The sequence below is a fragment of the Neltuma alba genome, unplaced genomic scaffold, assembly GCF_004799145.2.
Source record: "Neltuma alba isolate B1F8T4 unplaced genomic scaffold, ASM479914v2 tig00002446_pilon, whole genome shotgun sequence".
Taxonomy (NCBI): Eukaryota; Viridiplantae; Streptophyta; class Magnoliopsida; order Fabales; family Fabaceae; genus Neltuma; species Neltuma alba.
The window spans coordinates 959,298-984,320 of NW_021632864.1; the positions used below are offsets into that span (position 1 = coordinate 959,298).

The window sequence follows — 25,023 nt, forward strand, 5'->3', positions numbered from 1 at the left end:
TTTGACAACTTCAGGGCATATTATTCTTGTCAAAACCCAAAGTGAAGTTGTCAAGGGTCCCTATCTGCGTTTTTGTAATTCCAAGGTCTTTTTTTGTAATTTCCCCTAAAATAATTATATTTTTGATAATTTTGGATTCTCCTAAATGGTCTCAAAATATTGTTCTTCTGAAGTCCTATTCTAATAAATATTTTTTCTACATGTCCATCTATTGAAACAAAAGTGTAACACACATTATGTACGTATATACCCATGCATAGCTGCTAACTGAAGTAAAATTTTGCTCCAAACACATTAAAAAATATCGTGGGAATGTTAAAGAACTTGCAATTCGAGAAGAAGGCTTCGTTTTCTCAATTTGTCTTTTGTGTGAGATTATGCCTTATCCACACAACTTTGATCTTTTCCAAAAGCTACGGTTTTTCCGTCCAAGGATGCGAACGAGGCGCGACTTGCTGGCGTTCGATCAGAGCGGAACACGACCCTCGTTCGGGTGAGGGATTCTGGGAAGCTTTGTTCCCGAAAGGTAATTGGGGTGAAGCTGACTTTGTGGCAGTGTATGAGCTGGAACGTGAAGAAAGCGGAGGTGAATGAATTCGAGGCACTCTGATTGAGTAGCTAAGAAGGAAACGCAGTAAATATAGCAGAGAGAGGAGGAAGAAGAAATCCAACAGTGTTTAGCTCCAGATCTCGGCTAGTACTTGCTCTCTCGTGATTAGCTTTAGTTTGTCTCCTTCATATCCAGAGAAATATTTTTTTAATAGTTTAAATTTATTTATTTAGTTTTATCAGGACGGAAGCCAACTCCCACCACCACCATGTCTGGATCACAAATTCACCATCGCAATTTTTAAGAAGAATCTGAGGCTGAATGATTCTGAACATGGAGACATATAACGAAAACTCATGCTACCACCAAACCAGTTTCTTAGACGAAAAAGGGAGGCTTAGGACTGTGAAGGTCCCTGTGGTTCAAGAACTAGCTCGCCAAGGACTCAAACACTTGCCTGATAGGTTTAAGAGGCCAGACTCAACCGCATTTGCCCACCATGTGTTCGAGGAAATTCCCTCAGTAAACTTAGCCACGTTGAAGGAAGGGTCCGAGTCCATGGTTCGAGCAGAGGAGCTAGCCAAGTTAGCCGATGCTGCGAGGGGTTTAGGAGTGTTTTTGATTGTGGATCATGGGGTTCCCTTGGAAGTCGTGGATGGTGCTAGGGATGTTGTGAAGAGCTTCTTTAAGTTGCCTTTTCCGGAGAAGAAAGCTTGTGTAGGAACTTACAGTGAGATAGATAATATGGGATATGGCAGAAACTTTGTCAAGTCAGAAGATCAGGCATTAGATTGGATCGATCGATTGACTTTTCGAGTAGCTCCTCCTCTTGAGGATGATGAGGGACTGCGCGTTTGGCCCCTTAAACCAACCAATTTCAGGTTCCTTCTCTAATTTCGTTGTTTGGACGCTCAAAATGAATCTTTCCAGAAAAGGGGATAATTTGATAGAGCTATTTGTGTTCTGCCGAACTATAACCCCATTTTATTCCCAGCTAGCCCATGAAATCGAATCCTGTTTGTCTATACACTAATGTCTTCACTATTTGGTTCATTTCAGGGAAGCAATGGAAAGATATGCCAGAGAAGCAAGAGGTGTAATGGACTTCTTGCTTGTGGCTTTGGCAGAGGCTTTGTCTATTGAAAGCCATGATGTTTTCCTCAAGTACTTTCATCCTACAGATAGTGAGATCAAAGCCAGAGTGAACTACTATCCACCATGCCCAAGTCCAGAACTGGCCATGGGTCTTAACCAGCACTCCGACGCTAGTGCCCTCACAATCCTAGCTCAATTTGGGTCCAGCCAAGGCCTTCAAGTGCTTAATAAGGACCAGACATGGATCACTATCTCATGGCCACAAGACCAGTTGCTAGTGGTCGTTGGAGACTTGCTTGAGATCATGAGCAATGGGCTTGTCCATAGCACTTGGCATAGGGCTATTACCAATAGGAGTGCAGAACGAGGGTCCATTGCTTTGTTCTATAGTCCACCACCAAGAACCCTAATTGAGCCTGTGGCTGCAGAGGAAGAAACCTACGGGGAGGTGGTTGTGGAGGACTATTTGAGGCATTATTATAAGGTTGTTCCAACCATGGAAAAAATTGCTATCAACTTTGCCAAGGTAAATTAATGCTTTGAAATGAATTTGGTGTGTGCGACATTCTTATTGTAAAGGGTGATGTCTAGAATCTAGTCAGAGGTAGAACCATTAAAATTTAAATGAACTCTAATATACCACAAGGACACTTCATTCCCTGACGAAGACAGATTTATGCTTCTTTTTTTTTTTTATTATATTCCTCCGGTCCTTAATATAGAACCCAATTATTGAGTTGGTTTTGGTCTTAAATATAAGACTCATTTCTCATATTTATTAATTTTCTCTAAATTATCCCTATGGATACTCCCTCAATCATAATCAAGTAGAAGATGGAGAAGGGGTATTAAGAAAGATGATTATGGTGTTTTAGAAAAAATGTGTCACTTTTTTTATAATTAACTAATTTACCTAACTTTTTTAATCTAATCAAATTAGTTAAATGGATATTATATTAAGGATGGGAGGAGTAGCATGTAGGAACTCGGTAAAGGTACGTGTAAATGGATTCTAATAGGCTGACGACCTGCTCGACTATGTAAGATTCTCCAGCTTTTGAAGATTCTCTCTACTGTCCCCATTCCGGGGATGATTCATTCGGCCATTAATAATTAGACTAAGGAATATAATAATATATTAACTATACATCCCCTCAATAAAAATTGTTATATTTGATAATCATTAATAATTCGGACAGAAAAATTAAATTAGAGTGAGCAGAAGTGTTAATTTTGTTGCCCCCTAGGCATTTTTATTTCTTTCAGGCCACCTGATGTGTTTTCTTTCCCATCAGGCTAACACATCAAAAGATAACAAAGGATTAGATAAAAATTGAAATTAATCTTATAATTTTGGACATGATTTAGTTACAAGGGACGCAAGATTAATGGAGTTTCTCGGAAACCGCCTCTTATTTTGCTCTCTCAATTTGGTAAGCATCCCTCCCCTACCCTACGTTCAAGATAAATATAGTACCAATTCTCTAGTTTAATTCTGCAATTTTTTATAGAAATAAAAATACGATAATCTATGATCAATATGAATATATAAAAAGCATGTTCACGAGTGTCATTGTATACCCTTGTGATAGGCTCACAGGCAAATATATATATATATATATATATATATATTTATATAAAATAAAAAGAAAGCTAAAGGGGTGTGTAGATAACTCAATAAACACTTTTCAAGAGCATTTTTTCGCAAATCGAGGTAAATTCCTCCATATATTTATCTCGTATATCGTAAAAGCACTTTTGAAATTATGATTTTTGATCTTACCTAAATACCTCCTAAACGGAAAAAGTTTTGCTTTCACTTTCTGTCTTGAAGACTTGTCCGTTGGCCTATGTCCAAGGCTTTTCCTTTGATATCCTTGGGGTCTCCCCTTTGGATCTTCAAGCCTTTCCTCTTGCTCAAAGTTCTATCACTGTTCGATTGTGAACTTGCCTTCTCACCCATGATCCTACGACCCTTGTTATTGTTGTAATTTATCTCTCAATCTCCACACATTCTAATCGAAGAATTACCATCTGATTCTACAAATTGGGCCAACTTGTTTGATGATAAATCTATCTCTAAAGAATAAAATAAATAAAATCTAAAATGCTTCCTAAAATGTTTCCAAGTAAGATAATGATTAAAAAAACCAATTAATTAACAATCAAAATATCTTTATTCGAATAATTCTAATAAGACAATACTAATCGGATTTTCTCCTTTTGTTTTGAGGACTCTCCTCTTCAATTCCTTCTTCCTCTTGTGCTTCCAAGAGCATGGGATTGTTCGGCCTGTCCATCCACCAGTCGACAAGTCTTGGCGCAAAAAAAAAAAGAAGGTCAAAATGACAAATGATTTAATAAACGACACTTCTAGATCTATTAAACTAATCATAATTATGGTTCAATTTATATAAAAACATCTTACTAAATTTTGTTATACACTACTTCCAACTCTAAATATAAAATTGAATTTATATAAATTAGATTATATACTTACCGTTCCTTCAATTCTCGCATCGTTTGCAGATGCTGCATCAATTCAAGACCCTTTATTGAATGACGAAGATCCTCCTCTAATTGTTTTTGTGGGTTTTGTGTTGCCAATTCTTGCAGAACTTGCATCCTCTCCAAGTATTCTTCTTTTGAAACAGTGTGTTTAAGTCCTTCCCATTTTTCCATCAGACTCTTGCTCTTTTCTCGAGTTATTTCCTCTCGTTCTTTAAGTCTTGCAAAACGTTCTGGCCTGCTTGCTATCGCCTCTACAAGCCTTAATTGGTATTAAGAAACCAAAAACATACAAATTATCAAATACGTAAGCATATTTATTGAGTTATTTTGATGTTATTTTTTTAAAAGCAAAAACTTGGTTATATACTTACCGTTCCTCTAGCTCATATACTTTCCGTATCAACCCAGCAATTGTTTTTGGATCACAACGATCTTCTTCTTGAAATCGTTCTATCGTTGGCATTTTTGGGCAGCTTCGATCGGTATCCTTTTGTTCTAATTAAAGCACCATCGAGAAAAAATTTTATTCTGATCTAAGAGGTTTTCTTAAAGAACAATCATATAGTGTAATGTTAGAGAACATACCTGATCGCCCAAATGATTTGAAAGGAGCCTCAACTTACGCCTTCAAAACAAGTCTCTAATTAAGTTATTATATTCCACCTAGTCTCCTATTTACGTGTAAAACTGTTACTCATTTATAGTCTCTCAGTTGAGTATTCTTAACGAAAATTATTTGATTTTTTAAAAGAGAGGATATGATATATGATCATCTGACATCCTTTTGAGAATTCAAATCAAATATTAATATGAGATATATTAACCAAATATAATTTTTTATGCTGTATGTAAAATAAAAGTATGATTCAGATTCCCTTAAATAATATGTGTTGATATGAATTCATAATTATATTTATCAATTGAGGAATAATAACCAGATTGTGATCTAATGGGATTGAGGAGAGTTACAATTTAAAAAAAAAAAAGATCTTTACCTCAATATTATTAGAGAATCCAAATCCATTCAGAAGACCTTGAGATCAATGTTTTGTTTGACTGTTAAAAATTTTTCAATTTAACTGATTTTATGCATTAATGATTTCATATTTCATTATTATATAATAACATTAGACCTCAACTCTAATATTTTGATCTGCGGTTTGATTATATTTTTAAAATATATAATTTAAAACTTATATGCTTTCAAAACAACTCTTCGTGTTATTTTTAAAATATATAATTTTCTTTATTTTCATTATATATATTTTATGATTTGTATTAGTTTAGACATGTAGTTGTTGTTGAAATTTTAAGGAAAAAAACACAACTATTTATTATTCTAACTATAACAATTACACATTTATATGCTCTTGTAATAATACAAAAATTTTAACCATGAATATGAGACTCCAATGTATTGCAATGGGAAAGTCAAGAGAGACGCATCCAATAAAATATTTCATATATGACGTCCGAAATATATATCATTTGAACAAACGTTGCTCAAAAGTCAAAAGTTCATAACGACTGTTACATATGTTTCCAATACTTTTGTGTGCAAATTTTCATAGAGAGTTCGCTTGTGAGCTATAAATTCCTCATATTTTTCTTTGAAATCTGCCTCCCTTCGTTGCAGGTCCCTCTCTTTTGCATTAAGGTAATCCTCCATTAAGGCCAGATCAGCTGCTTTGAGTGCCAGATTCATTTCCTTGACCTCCAAGCCTTTATTGTTCATTTTAGGCCTTAGATCCATGGCACCACTTGTTCCTGCTTCCTCGGCCAAGCCTTCCAAAAATGGTAACTATTCAAACATACAGAAAAAAGTAAGGGAAAAAAACTAAAGAAAAACAGTTTTGGTGTGTAAATTGTTGTTAATTAACCAAAAATTACCCGAGAGTCAACTTCAGATAAAAATTCATCCAACGTCTGTCCTGGTCTGGGCCCATAAAATAACGCCTCCACCACAGCAACACGCGTACGTAATTTGTCACTCCTGGATTTGAGGCGCCTCACAGAAGAATTCTCTTCTATCGCCATTGCGTTATGAACAAAGCCTAAAGACTTGTTCCGGGTTTCTGGTTCGCCATGAACAAATTATTCAGGTAATTCAGTTGGGAAATTATCTTAGAGAGAGAGAAGAGAAGGAGTAACCCAACTGCTTCCTCAGGGGCGTCTTAACGCTCAAGGAGAGTGACAAGTGGCAGCCACAGGAGAAACAACTGGCCTTCTACTGCATGGTCGCCGATAAATACAGTTGCTTCTTCTAGATGACGCGCAGGGGCATAAAATAACAACAACAATAATAATTAAATATCAAGAATTCATTCAGTAAAGCTGTAACGATTGATATTAGTCAGTCATCCATTACAGCAACACAATAAACCCTATCAGTACCAGTACGTACGTGGCAAACGAATAGATAAATTTTTAGGTAAAGATGTCTGCCATGTATGATTCCAGTAATCCAGGAAGAGAAAGTAACAGGAATATCCAACAAGAAGAGGAAGAAGAAGAAGAAGATATTATCCAACTTACTTTATTTTCCAGACGTAGAGATCACTGCGGCTAGGCGACGTGTCAAGAAGAAAGAAATCTATCCGCAGGAGAAAATATTTTAGACAAGAAGAAGGCTGTTAAAATGGGGAGAAAGCGCCCGAAGAAAGCTCTCCAAGAAGCGGATAAAGAACGGATGGAGGATTTGTAAATTTACACTTATAAAATCAGATTATAGAAATTTTCAAGTGTACTTGTTTTGAGTCCGCTATGCTCATCCTTTAACGTCGCCGTTTCGGTGCCTTTTTTAGATCATAGAATAAATGACTCATTTTTTATTTTAAATATTTTTATAGTTCAAAAAATTAAACATTACGGTTACTTTTGCGAATAAAATTACCGGGTAAATCATATGCAAACTACAAATTAGGTCTCCTACACTACTTCATGAAAAAAAATCTCATCATCGTTTGATTGCGCAGAATTTCTTCAAACATATCAACTGATTTTTATTGGATCAATCAAAACTTTTAAAGTGAAATTAAAAAAAAAAAAGATAAGGTGCTAAAATACTCCAAAAGTTGTCACGGAAGAGCACCTTGCACCCAGTTTTGTTTTTTTTTTTTGCTTTAATATATCCTGGATGTTCTCTTTTGTAGCAAATATGCCTTGATTTATTAACCCCTCATTTTGACCAAAATTGCTTACATGATAGCTTGACTTTGCCACATCATTCTCTCTCTACAGCCTTTTCCCCAATCCCTTCTCTCCCTCCTAACCCACAGTCATGACTGTTAATTGTTGTATTTTAAGTTATTAATAACTGCTCTTTTAGTTATCAAAACATACTCAAAAACAAAGATAAGGATCATTTTGTGATTGAACATATAGAATCTTTTAAAATTAGGTCTCTTAACACTTCAGATTAATTTGATTATTTCAATAAATTTTTTTATATTTAATTTTCTTAGACGATAGAACCTTAAGACGGTTTTTCCAAAATCATTAAGAGAAAAGAGAGATTTGATGAATTAGAAGCATTATTTAAAAAGAAAAAAGGTAAAGTAATATACATAACCCAGAAGTCACTCTCATTCCCTCTCCTTGGCCTTCAGTTTCGACATTAGCATCTGAGTATGCCATCACTCATACGTTTTGTTCCATTTTCTCCTTCAACATCTCATCTTTTTCTTTGTTAAAAGCTGCTCGATCGTGAACCAGAGAGAAAAGAAAGAGAACGGAAACGAAAAGGGAGAGACGGAAATGAATGGGGCATATTCGCTACAATACCGCAATTTCAAGCCAAGCAATTACCACCTGCTTGCATGCGCAGATCAACCATAGAGAAGAGAAAGACCAAGAAAGCCACCGGAAGACACAGAGCCACAAGGAGAAGAGACTATGACTAGAAAGGCAAATTGGCAGTTGATGCTTTTTAACGGCTCTATTTCGTATTGAATATGACCGACAATTGAAATTCAATCCATCATAAGCAATCAATTAAAGTATATAAGATCGTTTGTGATTTATGCGGTTAATTAAAGATAATCGTATATATTGATTTCGTTCGTAACATCATCGATTATCAGATGCCTGTGCACTAGAGCGAAAAAGCACTTTGAGATGCAGAGTCTTGGGGGGGGGGGCAGTTTCTTTTGCTTTTAGGTCTCTAAGCAAAAATGGCGGTGTCAAGCTCCGCAGGTCCAGCATCCTCATCCGCTTCCTTCAGCTCCTTGTATTTCTTCATCTTCATTTCATCTTCGAGGCGATGTTCTTCTATCATTACCTCATTTTTCAGTGCATTCTCCTTTACACCTAATATTTCTTGCCGTATCTCTAATTCACGTTCTCTCATTTCAAGTTCCCTCTCTCTTATGCGAAGCCACCGTTGCTTCGCTTTTAGCTCCACTTCCAGCAACTCTAGCCATAACTTCTTCTTTTCTTCCATCTCATCCGGTCTTTCAGGAATGAAATCTTCAAGTTTTATTTGGAGCCTCTCCCTCTTCATTTAGAAGATTCAGAAGGGTTAGCAAAGCTAAACAGTATTTAAAAGCAAACGGTAAGCAACAAAACTGAACAAGCAATTTATTTAAAGTGTTTATCTTCCCCAGAAAAAACTTGAGAGGATTATAAATAATTAGGGAAGAAAATAAAACGAGTACCCATTGCTTCAGCATTTCATAGATTGCGTCGTGTGTTGCATTGCCTTCTTGAGCTGCCTTCTTTAGGGTCTCATACATTTCTCGGAGAGACGCCTCCAAAACCTTCACATGTTTCTCTAAATGGAGAACGTTCTCCTGAGTCAGAATTCTCTCCGTCTTCCCACTAAGTTGGGGAAATCTCGTTCTCCTCATTGCAGAGGCGTACAAGAAGAAGCAGCAGAAGGAAAGAACTCCCCCCAACCCACTGGCTTCCTACTGCATGCTCAACGATAAATACAGTTGTTTCTTCTAGATTTTAGTTCCTGTGGCGCTCAGGGACATAAAATAATGATAATTAAATATCAAGAATTCATTCAGTAAAGCCGGGACGATTGATATTAGTCAGTCATCCATTACAGCAACCGAATAAACCCTATCAGTGCCAGTATGTACGTGGCAAACCAATAGATAAATTAAGTTTTCAGGTAAAGATGCCCGCCATGTATGATTCCAGTAGGAAGAGAAAGTAACAAGAATATCCAACAACAAGAGGAGGAAGAAGAAGAAGAAAAAGATATTATCCAACCTACTTTATTTTCCAGACGAAGAGATCAATGCGGCTGGGCGACGTCTCAAGAAGAAAGAAATCTTTGCGTAGGAGAAAATAGTTTAGACAAGAAGAAGGTCTGTTAAAACGGGGAAAAGGGGCCAGAAGAAAGTTCATACCAAGAAGTAGATAAAGAAATTCGATGAACATTTATCTAAAGGGTGCCAATTCGGAAATTTTTTTTTTTAATATGTGTTGCATCTCATTTCAATTGTCAGAAGCTCAGAATTTAACCCCCGCCACTGCCATGTAGTCTATTGCTTCCATTTTCCCGTCCCTCCTTTTCTCTTATCAAGCTGTTAGATCACAGATCACTCGTTTTTTATTTTAAATATTTTTATACTTCAAAAAAAATTAAACATTGCAGTTATTTTTTTAAAAAAAAATTATCATGTCAATCATATGTAAACTACAAATTAGGTCTCCTACACTATTTCATGGAAAAAAAAAAATCTCATCATCGTTTGATTGCCCAGAATTTTTTCTAACATATCAACTAATTTTTATTGGATCAATCAAAACTTTTTAAATAAAAGGAAAAATCCAAATGCATTATATAAAGATAAAAAAAATGCTAATAAAGCTCAGGTAACACCTAATATAGATTAAAAAAAATTTTGAGTTATAATATACAAAGCTCCCCAAACTTTAAACCAATTGCATATAACTATTAACATTTTAAAATTTTAATCTCATTAAAATTTTAATTTTAATATTACTGTTACTTCTTTCTTCCTAATACTATCAAAAAGACATAAAGAGCTTATAACTTTCACACGATTGAATAGCCTATCAGCTTCATACATTAAAAATATTCTGCCAATTGAGATTGGGTCTAGTGGAAAGAATAAATCTTTCACAACATTGTGAGTCAAAATTCAAATCTTCACTAATAGTTATATCCACATTTAATAATGCTCGTGAGTGCGTTGGAAAATTATTTTGCTTAATCCAACTACATTAATTGATATGTTTATAAAGCACATAAAGACTCCAAACCTCTGCAGGGGAATGCCCATTTGGCCGCCACCATCTCGATTTTCTTTGCTGCTACGCCATGAGTAGGCAGTAATTAAAAAAAGATAGTGCTAGATATTTAGAGTGACGTAAACCACAGTTTCATGGTTTAATTAATTGTTTAAGTATCATGGAAATAAATTTAGCACTAATTAATAATTCAGGAGAATACTAGAACACTTTAGAAATAGTTATCACTATAATTAAATAAATAGTGAAGTACCTATAAGGCGAATCTTGAATCCCAACAATTTAAGTGAATAGTTTATTGTCATAATCATTTATCTTTTGCTTTTCTCTTTAATTCATTCTCTATTACTTTCTCTTTAATTATTAATTATCAAGATTAGCAAATACACACCATCCTGTGATTTATTACTAGATGGCCGGTATGGCGATGGCGATGGCAGATGAGGACATGCTCGATGGTCGATGAGGTGATGCTCAATGGCGGATGAGTCGATGGGCTGAGAGGGAAGAGAGGCAAGACTAGAGAGTTTGGAATGGTCAAGATTGTGGAGTGTTAGGTTTTTTTCGACAAGTTGTAATCTGGAAAGTTGAGTAGTTCTTGTGCTGTGTGAGGACCGGGCTGATAAAACCTCTTGTGAAATAAGGCTCCAAGGAACTCAATTTTGGCTTGGACTATAAAGCCTTTCTTAGAAGAAAACATTATGCCATATTGGGTCACAATATCAGCAAATTGAGCCAATAATTTTTTGTGAGATTCCTCACCTTCGGAAAACAAAAGGAAATCATCTACCAAAGCACTGTCAAGGATGGGTTCAAATATTTTCATCATGGTTTTCTGAAATAAGGATGGAAGTATGGAACATCACTGTCCATTGATGCTGAGCATCAGGAATACATAATATAGTCTTGTATCGGTCTTGAGGATGAATGCCAAGTTTCCAAAAGCCAGATCTAAGATCAAACTTTGAGAATATCTTGGCTTTTTAAAGTCTAGTAGCTAATGTGTTCATTTTTAGAAGAGGAAATTTGTCATATTGTAAAAAAACAAATTAAGAGGCAATCATATTCGAGACATTATCAGAATATCAGGTACTAAATGTGGATAACTTTCTCAACAAGGATTCGAACTTTAGTTTGTCATGTTATAAAGGACTAACCTCTTTCACTAGACCCAACTCCTATTAGTACTGCGGAGTGTTAGTTAGGACTTAGGAAGTAGGGCCTCTGCCCTAGGGCTTTCCAGGATATGGCGGCTTGCGGCATCCTAAGGTTAGACGAGTTAGTGGATCTGGACTCTTGAGAGACTTCGGCCCTTAAACCAAAGGCGCCTTGCTTTATTCTTTTTGAGGCCCATCGCCCTTTTTTTATGTGCAGGGGCCCATTTTTATATAATCAGGAAAGCCCAACTTCACATTCATCGGGTTGTTTCCTCCCGGCAGAAAGAACTGAAACAGATAAAACCAAGGCCCTCAAAATAAGACCCGTCCATCGGATCGAAGCCAAGTCATCACGCTTTAAATTAATTCAAAGAGAAAGAAAGGGAAAAATAAATAAATTCATCAAGTAACTGAGATCCACTTAGATTAAAATTTAAATTTGATGCTTTGAATAATACTATATTAATGTGAGCCAAAGAAAACCATTTTTATCATCGTAATTACTTTTTACATGCCAATTGATTCACATAGCTTGCAGATTTTGCAGTGAGGTTAATAGGACCACATGGGTAGCCAGGAACCTTACGTAAAACGAATACAAAATTTACTACTTCACATTATTGTCATTGGTAACGAATTATTTTTAAAAGCCTTCATCAGGCCTGATAATTATATACTCCTCCGGTCCTTAATATAGGATCCAATTCTTGAATTGGTTTTGGTCCTAAATATAAAACCCATTTATCATATTTTTTAATTTTCTCTAAATTACCCTTATGGATACTCCCCCAACCATAATCAAGTAGAAGAGGGAGAGATGGTATTAAGAAAGATGATTATGGTGTTTTAGGAAAAATGTGTCACTTTTCGTATAATTAACTAACTTACCTAACTTCCTTAATCTAATCAAATTAGTTAAATGGGTCTTATATTAAGGACCGGATGAGTATATGGTTTGTAAGTTATGAAAGTGGAATCCATTACTGCTTCTTCTTCTTTCCCCCCCCCTATCTACCGCACATATTTCAACAAATCTTTTAGATTCATTTTTACCGTTAACACATGCAGAAACTGAATATTTTTTATATACTATTGTTAACTTGTTTTCTCAAGCATACGCGGATACCCCACAAAATAGTCACGTGATTTTGTTGTGCGCGGACAAAATATTCACTTATTTAAATATTATTCTCATTCTTAATATAAGATTTAATTTATAGTTTAATTTAGAAAAAAATTAATCTTTTAATCTTTATAATTTTGACATGTTTGCAACTCAATCTTTATAATTTTGATACAGTTGTAACTCAATCTTTAAAGTTTGACTTGCTGCAATTTAGTTTCTATAGTTTTAGCCATTTTATAATTTAATCTTTGTATTTTATAAAAATAAAATTATATATCTAATAAAAAGAGGGACTAAATTATAAAATGCTGCAAGTATAGGGATTGATTTAAAGCGAGTTAAAACTATAAAAGACTAAATGGCACCAAGTAAAAGTATAAAGACTAAGTTACAAACGAATTAAAATTATAAGAACTAAAACATTAATTATTTCATTAATTTAATTACAAACTAGATATGTTATACTACCTCCGATCCTAATTATAAGAGCTAGTTGACTAATTTGAGAAGATTAAAGAAATAAGTTAAGTTAGTTATTTATAATAAATGTGTTGTCTTTCCTAAAATATCCTTACTAATCAAGTGTGTTAGCTAAGACTATAATTATTAGAAGGACTATCTTGAAAAAAAATTACATAAATATGAGAGATAAAGTAGATTGAGGTCTTATATTTTAGATTAAAATAAAAATCAAATGAAATCTTATATTAAAAACCTGAAGTAATATGTTAGGTTGTTTCATTAAGAAATTATTTCTTAGTTGGGCTTAAGTTAGAGCCTATTTGATTGCACGGATTGGATCTAAAAGCCAGGTCAACATTTGCTTTCTGGAGTGAATGGTAACGTAGACACAGACACACACAATACGTTGACATAAAAGCTACCGAAGTAGCCGAGTCTGGTAAAAGGAATCAGTTCCCGTAATATAACAAATTAATATTTAAACTCTCGCAAAAAGAATTCATATTTAATAATGTTTCAAATAAGACTGCCTTCAAAAAAAACCTATACGTAGAAAAAAAAAATATTGACTAAACAATTATTTATTTTTTTTCTGGCACGAAATGAAACAAGCCAGTAAAGCATTACCCGAAAATAATCAGAAGTTGAGGCCTTGAGGGCGTGTGGAGGGAAATAACGAAAACCAAACTAAATTTGAGCTCGATATTGCCGGATCTGCACTCGTGTCTTACGCTCTTCTGCTGTTAGTTTTTATTCTTTATTTGTTGTTTTTTTTTTTTGGGGTACAATTCTTTATTGGTTGTTGCTTGTCAGCTTTTTTACAGTTTTAAATGTTTTGGGTCAGCTATCTCTTTTACTTTATATGGGCTTTGCTCAAATTGACCAATTGTGGCTGGGCTGGCCTTTTTATATGTTCATTCTATTTGGTTGTATAAGGTATAGTTGGATTGCTCACTCCATATGCAATATAACCCAAAGAATGTCCCAAATGGCATAATCATTTCCAAATCCAAATTAAATGAGAGTTATTCTTGTGATCCAAAATAAGGGACTTTTTGTCGTGTTGGCTCTTGCTCTCTCATTGTTTTACTGCTTGTTTATGTAATCGCGCATTGAATTCAATTCTCACCACATTTATTTTTGTTCTTACGGGGTTGATATGGACACATAAATCACAAAACAATGAATTGTTTATGTCAAAATAAACGTTGTGAACAAGTTAATCCAATGTTCTTCTTCTTTTTTTTCAAAAAAAGAGAGAGAAGGATTTGAGAAATAAGCACGATTTCAATCATGAGGTTTTTTTTATTTCCAAAATTTGGCTGCAAAATAAAAGTAAGCAATCTACTAAAATAGTTTAAAAAAATACATTTATGAGAAATGCCATTTAAGAAAAATAAGAATTTTGGTTTTTATTTATAAAAGAAGCATTATTTATATATAAGCTATTAAAAGCAATAAGATATTTATTACTATGATATATACTGATACAAATGGAATCAAATTGACTAAAAGCTGAACTAAACTAATTGATTTATTATAAAAAATAAAAAACTTAACAAAGATATATCCGATTTTTTTTTAAAAATACAATTGATCAATAAACATAATTATTTGTTCTTTTTAAGCACAAAGATTAATAAATATAATTGATATGAAAATTTTTTAAATATCATAATACGCCTTTAATTTATTATTTTATGTATTCTATCCATAATTATTTCATAATACCCACGACACTTTGTTTAATCTCTATGATGTTCATTGTTCACGCTCCAAGTGGCGTTTGGCCCAAAAAGCAATGCGTACAAGTGGCGTTTTCCTATTACATGTAGCTTAGCGTTCTCAGTTTTTTCAGATATATAACCGCCAACACTTGCTTCGCATTAATTGTCCAAATAGCCTTCTTATTTGAGAACCTTTTACTCCCGAGTCACCTCAGTAAGAGATCATACATAAAATCACATTTTTGTGTTAAAAAAATTTGCAACTAATATACAATTAATTTTCTAAATCTTACTACTCAAGCATGAATTAATGTTTTACCACTCATCTTTCACTTTCTTCATATATCATACACTTCTTTGAAAATTATAAACCATCAAAATTATTGGCCTATGGCACAACAAAGAAAGAAGGATAAAAATAAACAAACAACACTATACTTTTTCTTTATTCTTTATGTCATGTCTCTTATTTTTTATATTTCTATTTTAATTTTTGGTGGTTTCTTTTCCTTTTTATATGTGTCTTTCTCTTTAATAACAATCCAGTATATGCTCGCCACAATCTAACCCAGCTCGATCAATAGTTCCTTACCAATCACCTCCATGACATACTAATTAATACTAAGGGCAAGAGGATAAATGCACACCCGCCCATATTGGAGCACTAGAAGGTTGGAAAAAGATGAGACATTTTTATATTAATTTTCAGTTTTATCTTCTCTGTGTTGCTAAATTCTTTTTCTCTTCTTCACCAAAAAAAAAAAAACCCTCTTTCTCTTTATTTTCAGTTGTTCCATATGTCCATTCTCCCTCTCTTCTCATCAAATTGTTTTTCATAAAAACTTTTAATTTTGTTACCATAAAATCTATATTGCGTCTCAATCTTCATTGATAAGTGTTAAAACTATTGAACAATCTAACAACAAAATTAATAATGAAAAGAAAAAAAATTTTGCAGACAAAACAAAAGAAAAAGTATAAAAACTGGTACCAATGCCTTGTGTTTTTCAAAATGCAATTTGTACTCGTCTATAGTTGTAGATGTAATGTACTGCAGAGAAGGTGAAATGTTAATGTATTTTGAACATGAAAATGTCACACCACATCTGTATACATAAAAAGAAATAAATAAAATATGATTTTTTTATATTATAATGCATTTCAAATGCCCTTTACTCTTCTATGGATGAGGTGAGTATAAATATATTTTGGATATGAAAGTACGACACGATTCTTTTACATTATCATGTACACATTACACAATCTAAATTAATAAAACTAAGTACTTATAAATCACTCAGGAGTAATATTGTCATATTAATAGTAAGTTTTAATTCAAAAAATTATATGTCATAGGCTAGTTAGACTTATTTTGGTTGGCTTTTTTTTTTATACTTTTTTTTAATTGTTTCATGATGATAAGGTTCTGAGTTTTAAGACTTGTGAAATTAAAAAAGGAGCTTCTTTTTAGCTATATCATACTCTTTATGAATTTTAATTTTGATGAAGAAAAACAAACATATAACTGATATGTCAATTTTTTTTTTAATTTCACAATAAGCCTTTAATTTATTTTATCTATTCTCTCCATAATTATCTCGCTAAGTTTCTAATCAAAGTTAAAAAGATAATGATATAATTAAAAACAATAATTAATATTGTTCTGAATTTTAAAATGAGAAATGCATAACGGAACCTCACTGATTTGAAAATTTCTTAGTTTCACATAAAAAATGGTAGATGAAAACAAGGAATAGTTGATTGGGAAAATTTATAACAATGAAAAGTAATGCAAGACGATGAATAGCATTAGAAAATATATTCAATATAATGTCACGAACAATGGAAAATTCCATGCCTGCAAATTAAAGGCTAAAAGGGCCCTGGTTGTTACAATTAATTGCCTATCGGAAGAGGGAGGGGGAAAAAAGAAACTAAGAAAGATAAAGGGACTATTTAAAAAAAAAGTTTGAAAATTATTAAATCTTAAATTAGGTTTTGATAATAACATTTTAATATATTTTAATAACACTAGATTTGCAAATAATAACATATTTTTTGTAAAAAAATTTTATTTGGATTTAATAATTTCAAACTTTTTTCTGTAAAATTCTCCCAAAGATAAAAATAGTCCGTGACAGAAGTATCTCGTACTTCAATTGTACTACTTTCCGTTCCTAGTCTAAAAATTTGATTGGCTTTTATTTAAGTCCTAAATATAAGATCCTAATTCATTTTGTTTTTTATATTTATCAAATTTTTTCTTAAAATAGTTCTTGTAATAATAGTAATTTTAGCTAATACACTTGATTTGTAAAGATATTTTAAGAAAGACAACACATATTTATTATAAATAACTAATTTAAATAAATTTTTAATATATTTAAATTATTCAACTAGCTTTTTTTTCATATTAAGGACGAGAGAAAATATATCAAAGCCTTTTCATAGTTTCCATTGAATTTTGAATTCCATAATATAACAACTAATAACCTCTTGCACGAGTTAAAGACAACGTCCGTTGTCCGCATGTTTCTTAAAAAATTTTGTAAAAAAATATTTAATGTCATTTAAACTACAAAGCCCCCACATACGAAATAATTATCAATTTTTTTCGGCCAGCAAATAATTATCAATTTAGAGTTTGAACTCCAGCTTCTTGAAAAAGTGATGGCAAACTTAAATATTTTTAATAAAAAATTCTAAAAAATGATTGTTGAATTTCAAAATTTTAAATCAAGAATTACTACAAAAATGTATTGTCATTTGTTTTTTAAGTATAATCATTTTCTTTACAAGTATAGTAACTAATACTAATTTAGAATTTTAAAATTCAACAACCATTTTTTTTCAAAAATTTTCTTATATTTAATATAACTTTTTTTTTTTAGGCAAAACGAAGAAATTCCCATTCTGATGGAGGAACACGAGTTTGTAAGTGATGGCATTTAGATTGGTTAAAAAAAAATGCTCTTTTATTGTTTTATTGTTTGTTTATGTAATCGCGCATTGAATCCAATTCTCACCACATTTTTTTTTTGTTCTTACGGGATTAAGATGGACACATAAATTACAAAACAACGAATTATTTATGTCAAAATGAACGTTGTGAAGAAGTTAATCGAATGTTCTTCTTCTTTTTTCCAAAAAAGAAAGAAAGAAAAGATTGTGAGAAATAAGCATGATTTCAATCATAAGGTTTGTTTTCATTTCAAAAATTTGGCTGCAAAAATTAAAATAAGCAATCAATTAAAATAGTTAAAAAATATATTTTCCATTTAAATAACAACGATTTTGGTTTTCATTTATAAAAGTATTATTTATATAAGTTATTAAAAACAACAGGATATTTATTAGTATGATATATATTGATACAAATGGAATCATATTGACTAAAAGCTGAACTAAGCCCATTTGGTTAGATTATAGAAACGAGGATTACATGTAATCATGATGTAAAAGTCTGATTCAATTGTTTGGTTGGATTTTATAATATAAAGAAGATTACGTCTTGGTATCCTGATTCTCTTAAAAACCTCCCTCCAAATTATATAGTCAGAAAATATGAATAAAGATTACAGGATGAAAAAAATATATTATTAACCTTAAAAAAATCAGACACTACTCCATTTGCATTGCCATCGTATTGATTCCCACATGCTTCACCTTGACAGAACCGCCGCCGCCACCATCAAACTCCATCCCCAACCTCTTCCTCCTACTTCTTCACCCACTCATAGTCTGTTTTTTCCCTGCCCCAACCTCTACACAGACCCACCTTCGTTCAACCCCAAGACCAAACCGCCTTAAAGATCATTCAACTTGGTTATCTATTTGTCACCAGATCCATTCTCAACCAATTACTTCCTTACTCCTCCTTATTTCTTCGATTTGCAAGATTTTTTTTTCACTGTTGCTTTTGTGAATGATTTTTCTGATTTTGCGCAACAAAAAAAAATTTCTTGGCTAATTTTCGATGAGGAAGAACGCAGGAGGGAGGCTCCTTTTTTATCGTCTAGCAAAGATATTTTTGTCTTTTTAATTCTATCTGTGATTAAGTAAATATAAAAAATAAACTTTATTAACCCATACGTAATATTATATCAAACAACTTTATTGCAATCACTATTACATCAGATTCCCACCCATTATATTACGTTACATTTCCTACCATTCAGTGTACCAAACGGTCATAAGTGACTATTAAAAAAAAAACTTAACAAATGCAGTTGATATATTCAATTTTTTTTAAAAATAAAGTGCAATTGATCAATAAACATAATTATTTGTTCTTTTTAAGCACAAAGATTAATAAATATTGATATGAAATTTTTTTAAATATTATAATATGCCTTCAATTTTGTTTTATATATTCTGTCCGTAATTATTTCATAATACCCTCGACACTTTGTTTAATCTCCGTGATGTTCATTGTTCACGTTCCAAATGGCGTTTGGCCGAAAAGCAATGCGTACAAGTGGCATTTTCCTATTACATTTAGCTTAGTGTTCTCACTTTTTTTATTCGGATATATATAAACCGCCAACATTTGCTTCGTATTACTTGTCCAAATGGCCTTCTTATTTGAGAACCCTTTACTCGCGAGTCACCTCAGTAAAAGATCATACATAAAATCACATTTTTGTGTTTAAAAATTTGCAACTAATATACAATTGATTTTCTAAATTTTACTACTCAGCATGAATTAATGTTTTACAACTCATCTTTCACTTTCTTCTATACATACACTTCTTTGTTATACATAATTTTTAAAAATTCTATACTTTTTCTTTATTCTTTATGTCATGTCTCTTATTTTTTATATTTCTATTTTAATTTTTGGCAGTTCCTTTTCTTTTTTATATGTATCTTTCTTTTTCATAACAATCCAGCACAAGCTCGCCGCAATCTAACCCAGCTGGATCAATAGTTTCTTAGCAATCACCTCAAAGACTTACTAATTAATACTAAGAGCTAGAGGTTAGATGCACGCCCACACATATTAGAGTACTAGAAGGTTGGAAAAAGAACAGACATTTTAATATTAATTTTCAGTTTTATCTTTTTTGTGTTGCTAAATCTTTTTTCTCCTTATTTTCAGTTCCCATATGTCCATTCTTCCCTGCATCTTGTCATCAAATTGTTTTTCATAAAAACTTTTAATTTTGTTATCATAAAATCTATTTTGCGTCTCAATCTTCACTGATAAGTGTTAAAACTTATTAAACAATCTAACAACAAAAATTAATAATGAAAAGAAAAAAAAATATGCAGACAAAGCAAAAGAAAAAGTATAACTACGTGGTACCAATGCCTTGTCTTTTCAAAATGCAATTTGTACTCGTCTATAGTTGCAGATATAATGTGCGGTAGAGAAGGTGAAATGTTAATGTATTTTGAATATGAAAATGCCACACCACATCTGTATACATAAAAAGAAATAAATAAAATATGATTTTTTTAATATTATAATGCATTTCAAATGTCCTTTACTCTTCTATGGACGAGGTGGGTGTAAATGTATTTTGGATATGAAGGTATGACATGATTCTTTTACATTATCATGTATACATTACACATTCTAAATTAATAAAACCAGATGCTTATAAATCACTCGCTAATATCTCCGGTCCTTAATATAAGATCCATTTAACTAATTTGATTAGATTAAGGAAGTTAGGTAAGTTGGTTAATTATAAATGACACATTTTTCCTTAAAACACATAATCATCTTTCTTAATACCTCATCTCCCTCTTCTATTTGATTATAGTTGAGGAAGTATCCATAGGGATATTTAAAAAAAAATTGATAAATATGATAAATGGGTCTTATATTTGACCAAACTAACTCAACAATTGAGTCCTATATTAAGGACCGGAGGAGTAATATTATCATATTAATAGTAAGATTAATTCATAACCTTATATGTTATAGGTTAAATTCTTACTAATTAGACTAATATTTGTTGACTTTTTTTTAATGTTTCATGATAAGGTTTTGATTTTTAAGACTTGTGAAATTTAAAAAGGAGCTTCTTTTAATTATACCATACGCTTTATGAATTTTAATTTGGATGTAGAAAAACAAATGTATAATTGATGTGTCAAATTTTTTTTAATTTCACAATGAGCCTTTAATTTTTTTAACTTTTCTCTCCATAATTATCTTGTTTAGTTTATAATCAAATTTTAAAAGATAATGATATAATTAAAAAAATTAATATTGTTCTGAATTCTACAATGAGAAATGAATAACGGACCCTAACTGATGTGAAAATTTCTTGGTTTCACATAAAAATGGTAGATGAATGAAAACAAAAAATATGACTATCAAAACAAACGAGGAATAGCTGATTGGGAAAAATTATAACAACTTGGTAACTGTGAAAAATAATGCAAGATGATGAATAGCATTAGAAAATATATTCAATTACTCCTATCCTAATATAAGACCCAATTGACTTATTTGAGGAGATTAAAAAAGTAAGTTAAGTTGAAAAATAAGTGTGTTATTCCTAAAATATCCTTGCTAATTATATATTGGCTAAAAATCATTATTAGAAGGATTATCTTGGAAAAAATGCATAAAAAAGAGAGAAAATGGATTGGGTCTTATAATTAGGACCAAATAAAAAGTCAAATTGGATCTTATAATAAGGACAAGTATATGTCAAGAACAATGGAAAATTCCATGCCTGCAAATTAAAGGCTAAAAAAGCCGTGGTTGTTACAATTAATTGCCTTTCGGAAGAGGGGGAAAAAAGAAACTGAGGAAGATAAAAGGATACTCCTAAAAAAAATTGAAATTATTAAATCCTAAATTAGGTCTTGATAACAACATTTTAATATATTTTAACAATACTAGACTTCTAAATAATAACACATTTTTGTAAAAAAAATTTCATTTGGATTTAGTAATTTTAAATTTTTTTTATGAGATTCTCACAAAAATAAAAAGAGTCCGTCATGGAAATATCCCCTCCGTCAATTGTACATCAAAGCCTCTTCATATTTTCCATTGAATTTTGAATTCCATAATATATCAACTGGTAACCTCTGCGCAAGTTAAAGAAAACGTCCGTAGTCCGTATGTTTCTTTTATCTTAAATTAAAAAAATACTCTTCCGGTCTTAAATATAATATTTTTTTATAGTGCAAATCACACTATAACCACACACTTAAAATAAAAAAAATATTTAATGTCATTTAAATTACAAACCCCCCACTTACGAAATAATTATCAATTTTTTTGGACCAGCAAATAATTATCAATTTAGAGTTTGAACTTCAGCTTCTTGAAAAAATGATGGCAAACTTAGATATTTTTTAGGGTTAGTACAAACTTTAGCCCTTTAATTTTGCTCTTATTTTGGTTTTAGGTCTCTCAAGTTTTAAACCATAGGTTTTGGTATTCAAATTTTTTCATTTAAAATATTAATCCTTATAATATCATCAAAACTTAGATTATTTTGCTTATATATGGACCAAAACCTATGATTTGAAAGTCGAGGGACCCAAATCAAAATGATGACAAATTTAATATTATATTAATGCTATTTTTAATGTAGCCTATTATTAATTTAAAGTACTGGAGAGTTGAGGCCTTCAGAACCGCCGTTTCTCACTATCAAATGAGTGATCTTGGCATATTATTCCGATTCTGAATATAAAATTTAGTTAAGTGGATCATAAAAATTTTAAAAAGCTGGTCAAGTCAATCATTTATTACTATTATATAAAAATCACATGTTATTTTTTCCTAGAATATTCCCCTTTAGAAGAAGGCATTCAATGCAGGCGGCAAAGGGGAAGAAAAATAATGAAATTGACGAGGTTAACGCGGCCGGAAAGAATATTAAGTGTGAAAGACAAAAAAAATTAAAATTTTATATTTAAGACTAAAAAAATTATTAATTAGATCTGGTATCTAGGAGCATACATTATTAATTAATACTCTTTTTGCACCTAGTTTCTAATATTGAGCTTGTTAAAATGTTATGTTTGATTTTAAATATAAGATATCAATTTGTTTTATTTTTTATATTTATCATATATAATCATTGGACAAAAAACTTGTATATAATTTAATGTTATAGATGGGTGTGATATTTATTATAATTAATTAATATTTGATTCCATTAATACATATAAATTCATTAAACGGTTCTCATAATTAGAAACAAGAGCAACTATTAAATTACTGCCAGTCCTTGGATAAAAAGCTAAAAAGACAAAGGTGGGGTTGGTGGCACGGAAAAACAAAGTCAATCGCCATTTGCGACGAAGGAAGATAGAATACGGGGAATGAACACGTGAAGGAGAGTAACGACAAAGGATCTGGCAAAAATAGAGTAATGACGAAGGAAAGGCCATCCAATTTGTTCAGCCTGTACTGTTGATTTACCTTTTTCAAAATAAAAAACAATATGCAGAAAAAATACAACATAATAACAAACCACTATTTTATAAAACAGGGATATACAGAATTCAAAACATATTATATGAAGTACATAAATGAAAATTAGAAAGGAAGTAAGTTAAAATAATAATAATAATAATAATAATATTTGCTTCAATGAAATTTGAGTTAATAAAAAACTGCCGTTTGCTTTGGCAAGAAATCTTCCTAAAGCTTATTATTTTAGCAAATCTCTTGGTAAGCTAATTGAAGAGCCTTATTTCATTATTCAAGATTTTTCGAAGGAATAAGAGGTAAAAATTTAGAGATGAGAAAGCTAAATTCTTTCTTCAAACAATATTTAAATTCCAATAATACCTAAGATCAGGAAGGAAGAAAATTTTCTTTGATTATCCAGTTCTGTTAATTTACTTCAGTTGAATCATTAACCATTGGAATCCATGTGGCCCGGATTACATATATCATCTAGAAGTAAACTATAATATAAATAAGTTGGGGGATGTTTCACCATTTAGAAAAGGTATCTTTAGAAATTTATATGGTTGTTAATTATTGAGGCAAAAGCATATATTGGTCTTTATTTACTTCTAATCTTTTACTTTCGGTTTAATAAATTCATTTTATTGCATGGGCAAGATGTTCAGTGAAAACTGAAAGCGTTGTCTGGCACTTTTTAATATCTTAGCTTGATGAGACCATAAGCTAACTCAAATCTTGGTTATATATAATAATAGCTTTTACATGTGTAATAATATTTCTTAAGGATCTGATCAATAATATTTTAACCAGATCAATGCATTACTCTTTGATTAAAACCTACGTCACATTATTCTACTTAACATCTCAATTCGGCGATTATTGGATTAATTTGAAATAATAAAAGGCATAGGTCGAATTTTTGAATATTTAAAATTAACAAGATTTGTAGCCAATTTGTAAATCACATTATTCAGTGACACTTTGAATTATGATATCTCATTTTTAATTACTCTTGGATTGCCCTTAGAATTTAAAAAAAAACAAAAGCTTCATATAATTACATATCAATGGATTTGTAAAACTAGCTTAATTAAGTTGTATTTTCATTACTAACGGAAAAAAAAACAAAAATTTTCTCATTTTATTAATGACTATAACTAAAAATTTCCTATATTAATTCATTTAATTAATGTTAAAGTAATCACCTGTGTACTGCATGGGTCACATCTAGTTATCGGATAAACGATGACTCTTTTTTTTTTTTTTGCCAACGACTCTTTTTTTTTTTGGTGCTAACAATTGATATACTTTTTAAATGAAGAAAAATATTGAAAAGATAAAATATAACAATTGGACAGTTCCGACAAAAAGGTTAGGCATGCGAGCAAAATATCCGGAGCACAAGAAGTTATATTTTCCACATGAATTTTACTAGTTAGTATTAAGGCTTTGAGGGAATTACCTACATAGCCTAAGTAAGACTCTTTTTTTCCTCCGTAGGGTTAAGTGTAAAGTCAACAGAAATTTTTTGATGTCTAGTTGTGGAATATATCAATGTGTTTATGACCGGCACGTCGCTCTAAAGCTCTCTCGTTTTTTTAAAAAAAATCAATTAAAGTGCTAAATGCTAAATTGCTAATGACATGCGTTCAGATCCCCACTGGTAAGAGGGTCACCTAATACTATACAGTAGTATAATATAATATGTTCCTCCCATCACGGATTTCCCTCACCTTTTTTAATTTTTTAAATTTAGAGGGGGATGGAAA

The 25,023-nt window shown here is 31.6% G+C and overlaps 1 protein-coding gene across 2 annotated transcripts; it reads left to right on the forward strand.

The window, feature by feature from the left end:
* The first annotated feature begins 365 nt into the window (after positions 1-365).
* LOC114727822 (S-norcoclaurine synthase 1) lies at positions 366-2,312 on the forward strand. 2 transcript variants are annotated; one of them, XM_028914599.1, is made up of 3 exons: positions 366-724; positions 793-1,431; positions 1,610-2,312. In XM_028914599.1, the coding sequence occupies exons 2-3, from the start codon at positions 872-874 to the stop codon at positions 2,178-2,180; spliced, it is 1,131 nt and encodes a 376-aa protein (XP_028770432.1). In that variant the 5' UTR covers positions 366-724; positions 793-871; the 3' UTR covers positions 2,181-2,312. The 2 variants fall into 2 exon arrangements, with proteins under 2 accessions (XP_028770432.1, XP_028770423.1); XM_028914590.1 differs by having other exon boundaries at positions 366-1,431.
* Positions 2,313-25,023: the final 22,711 nt, after the last annotated feature.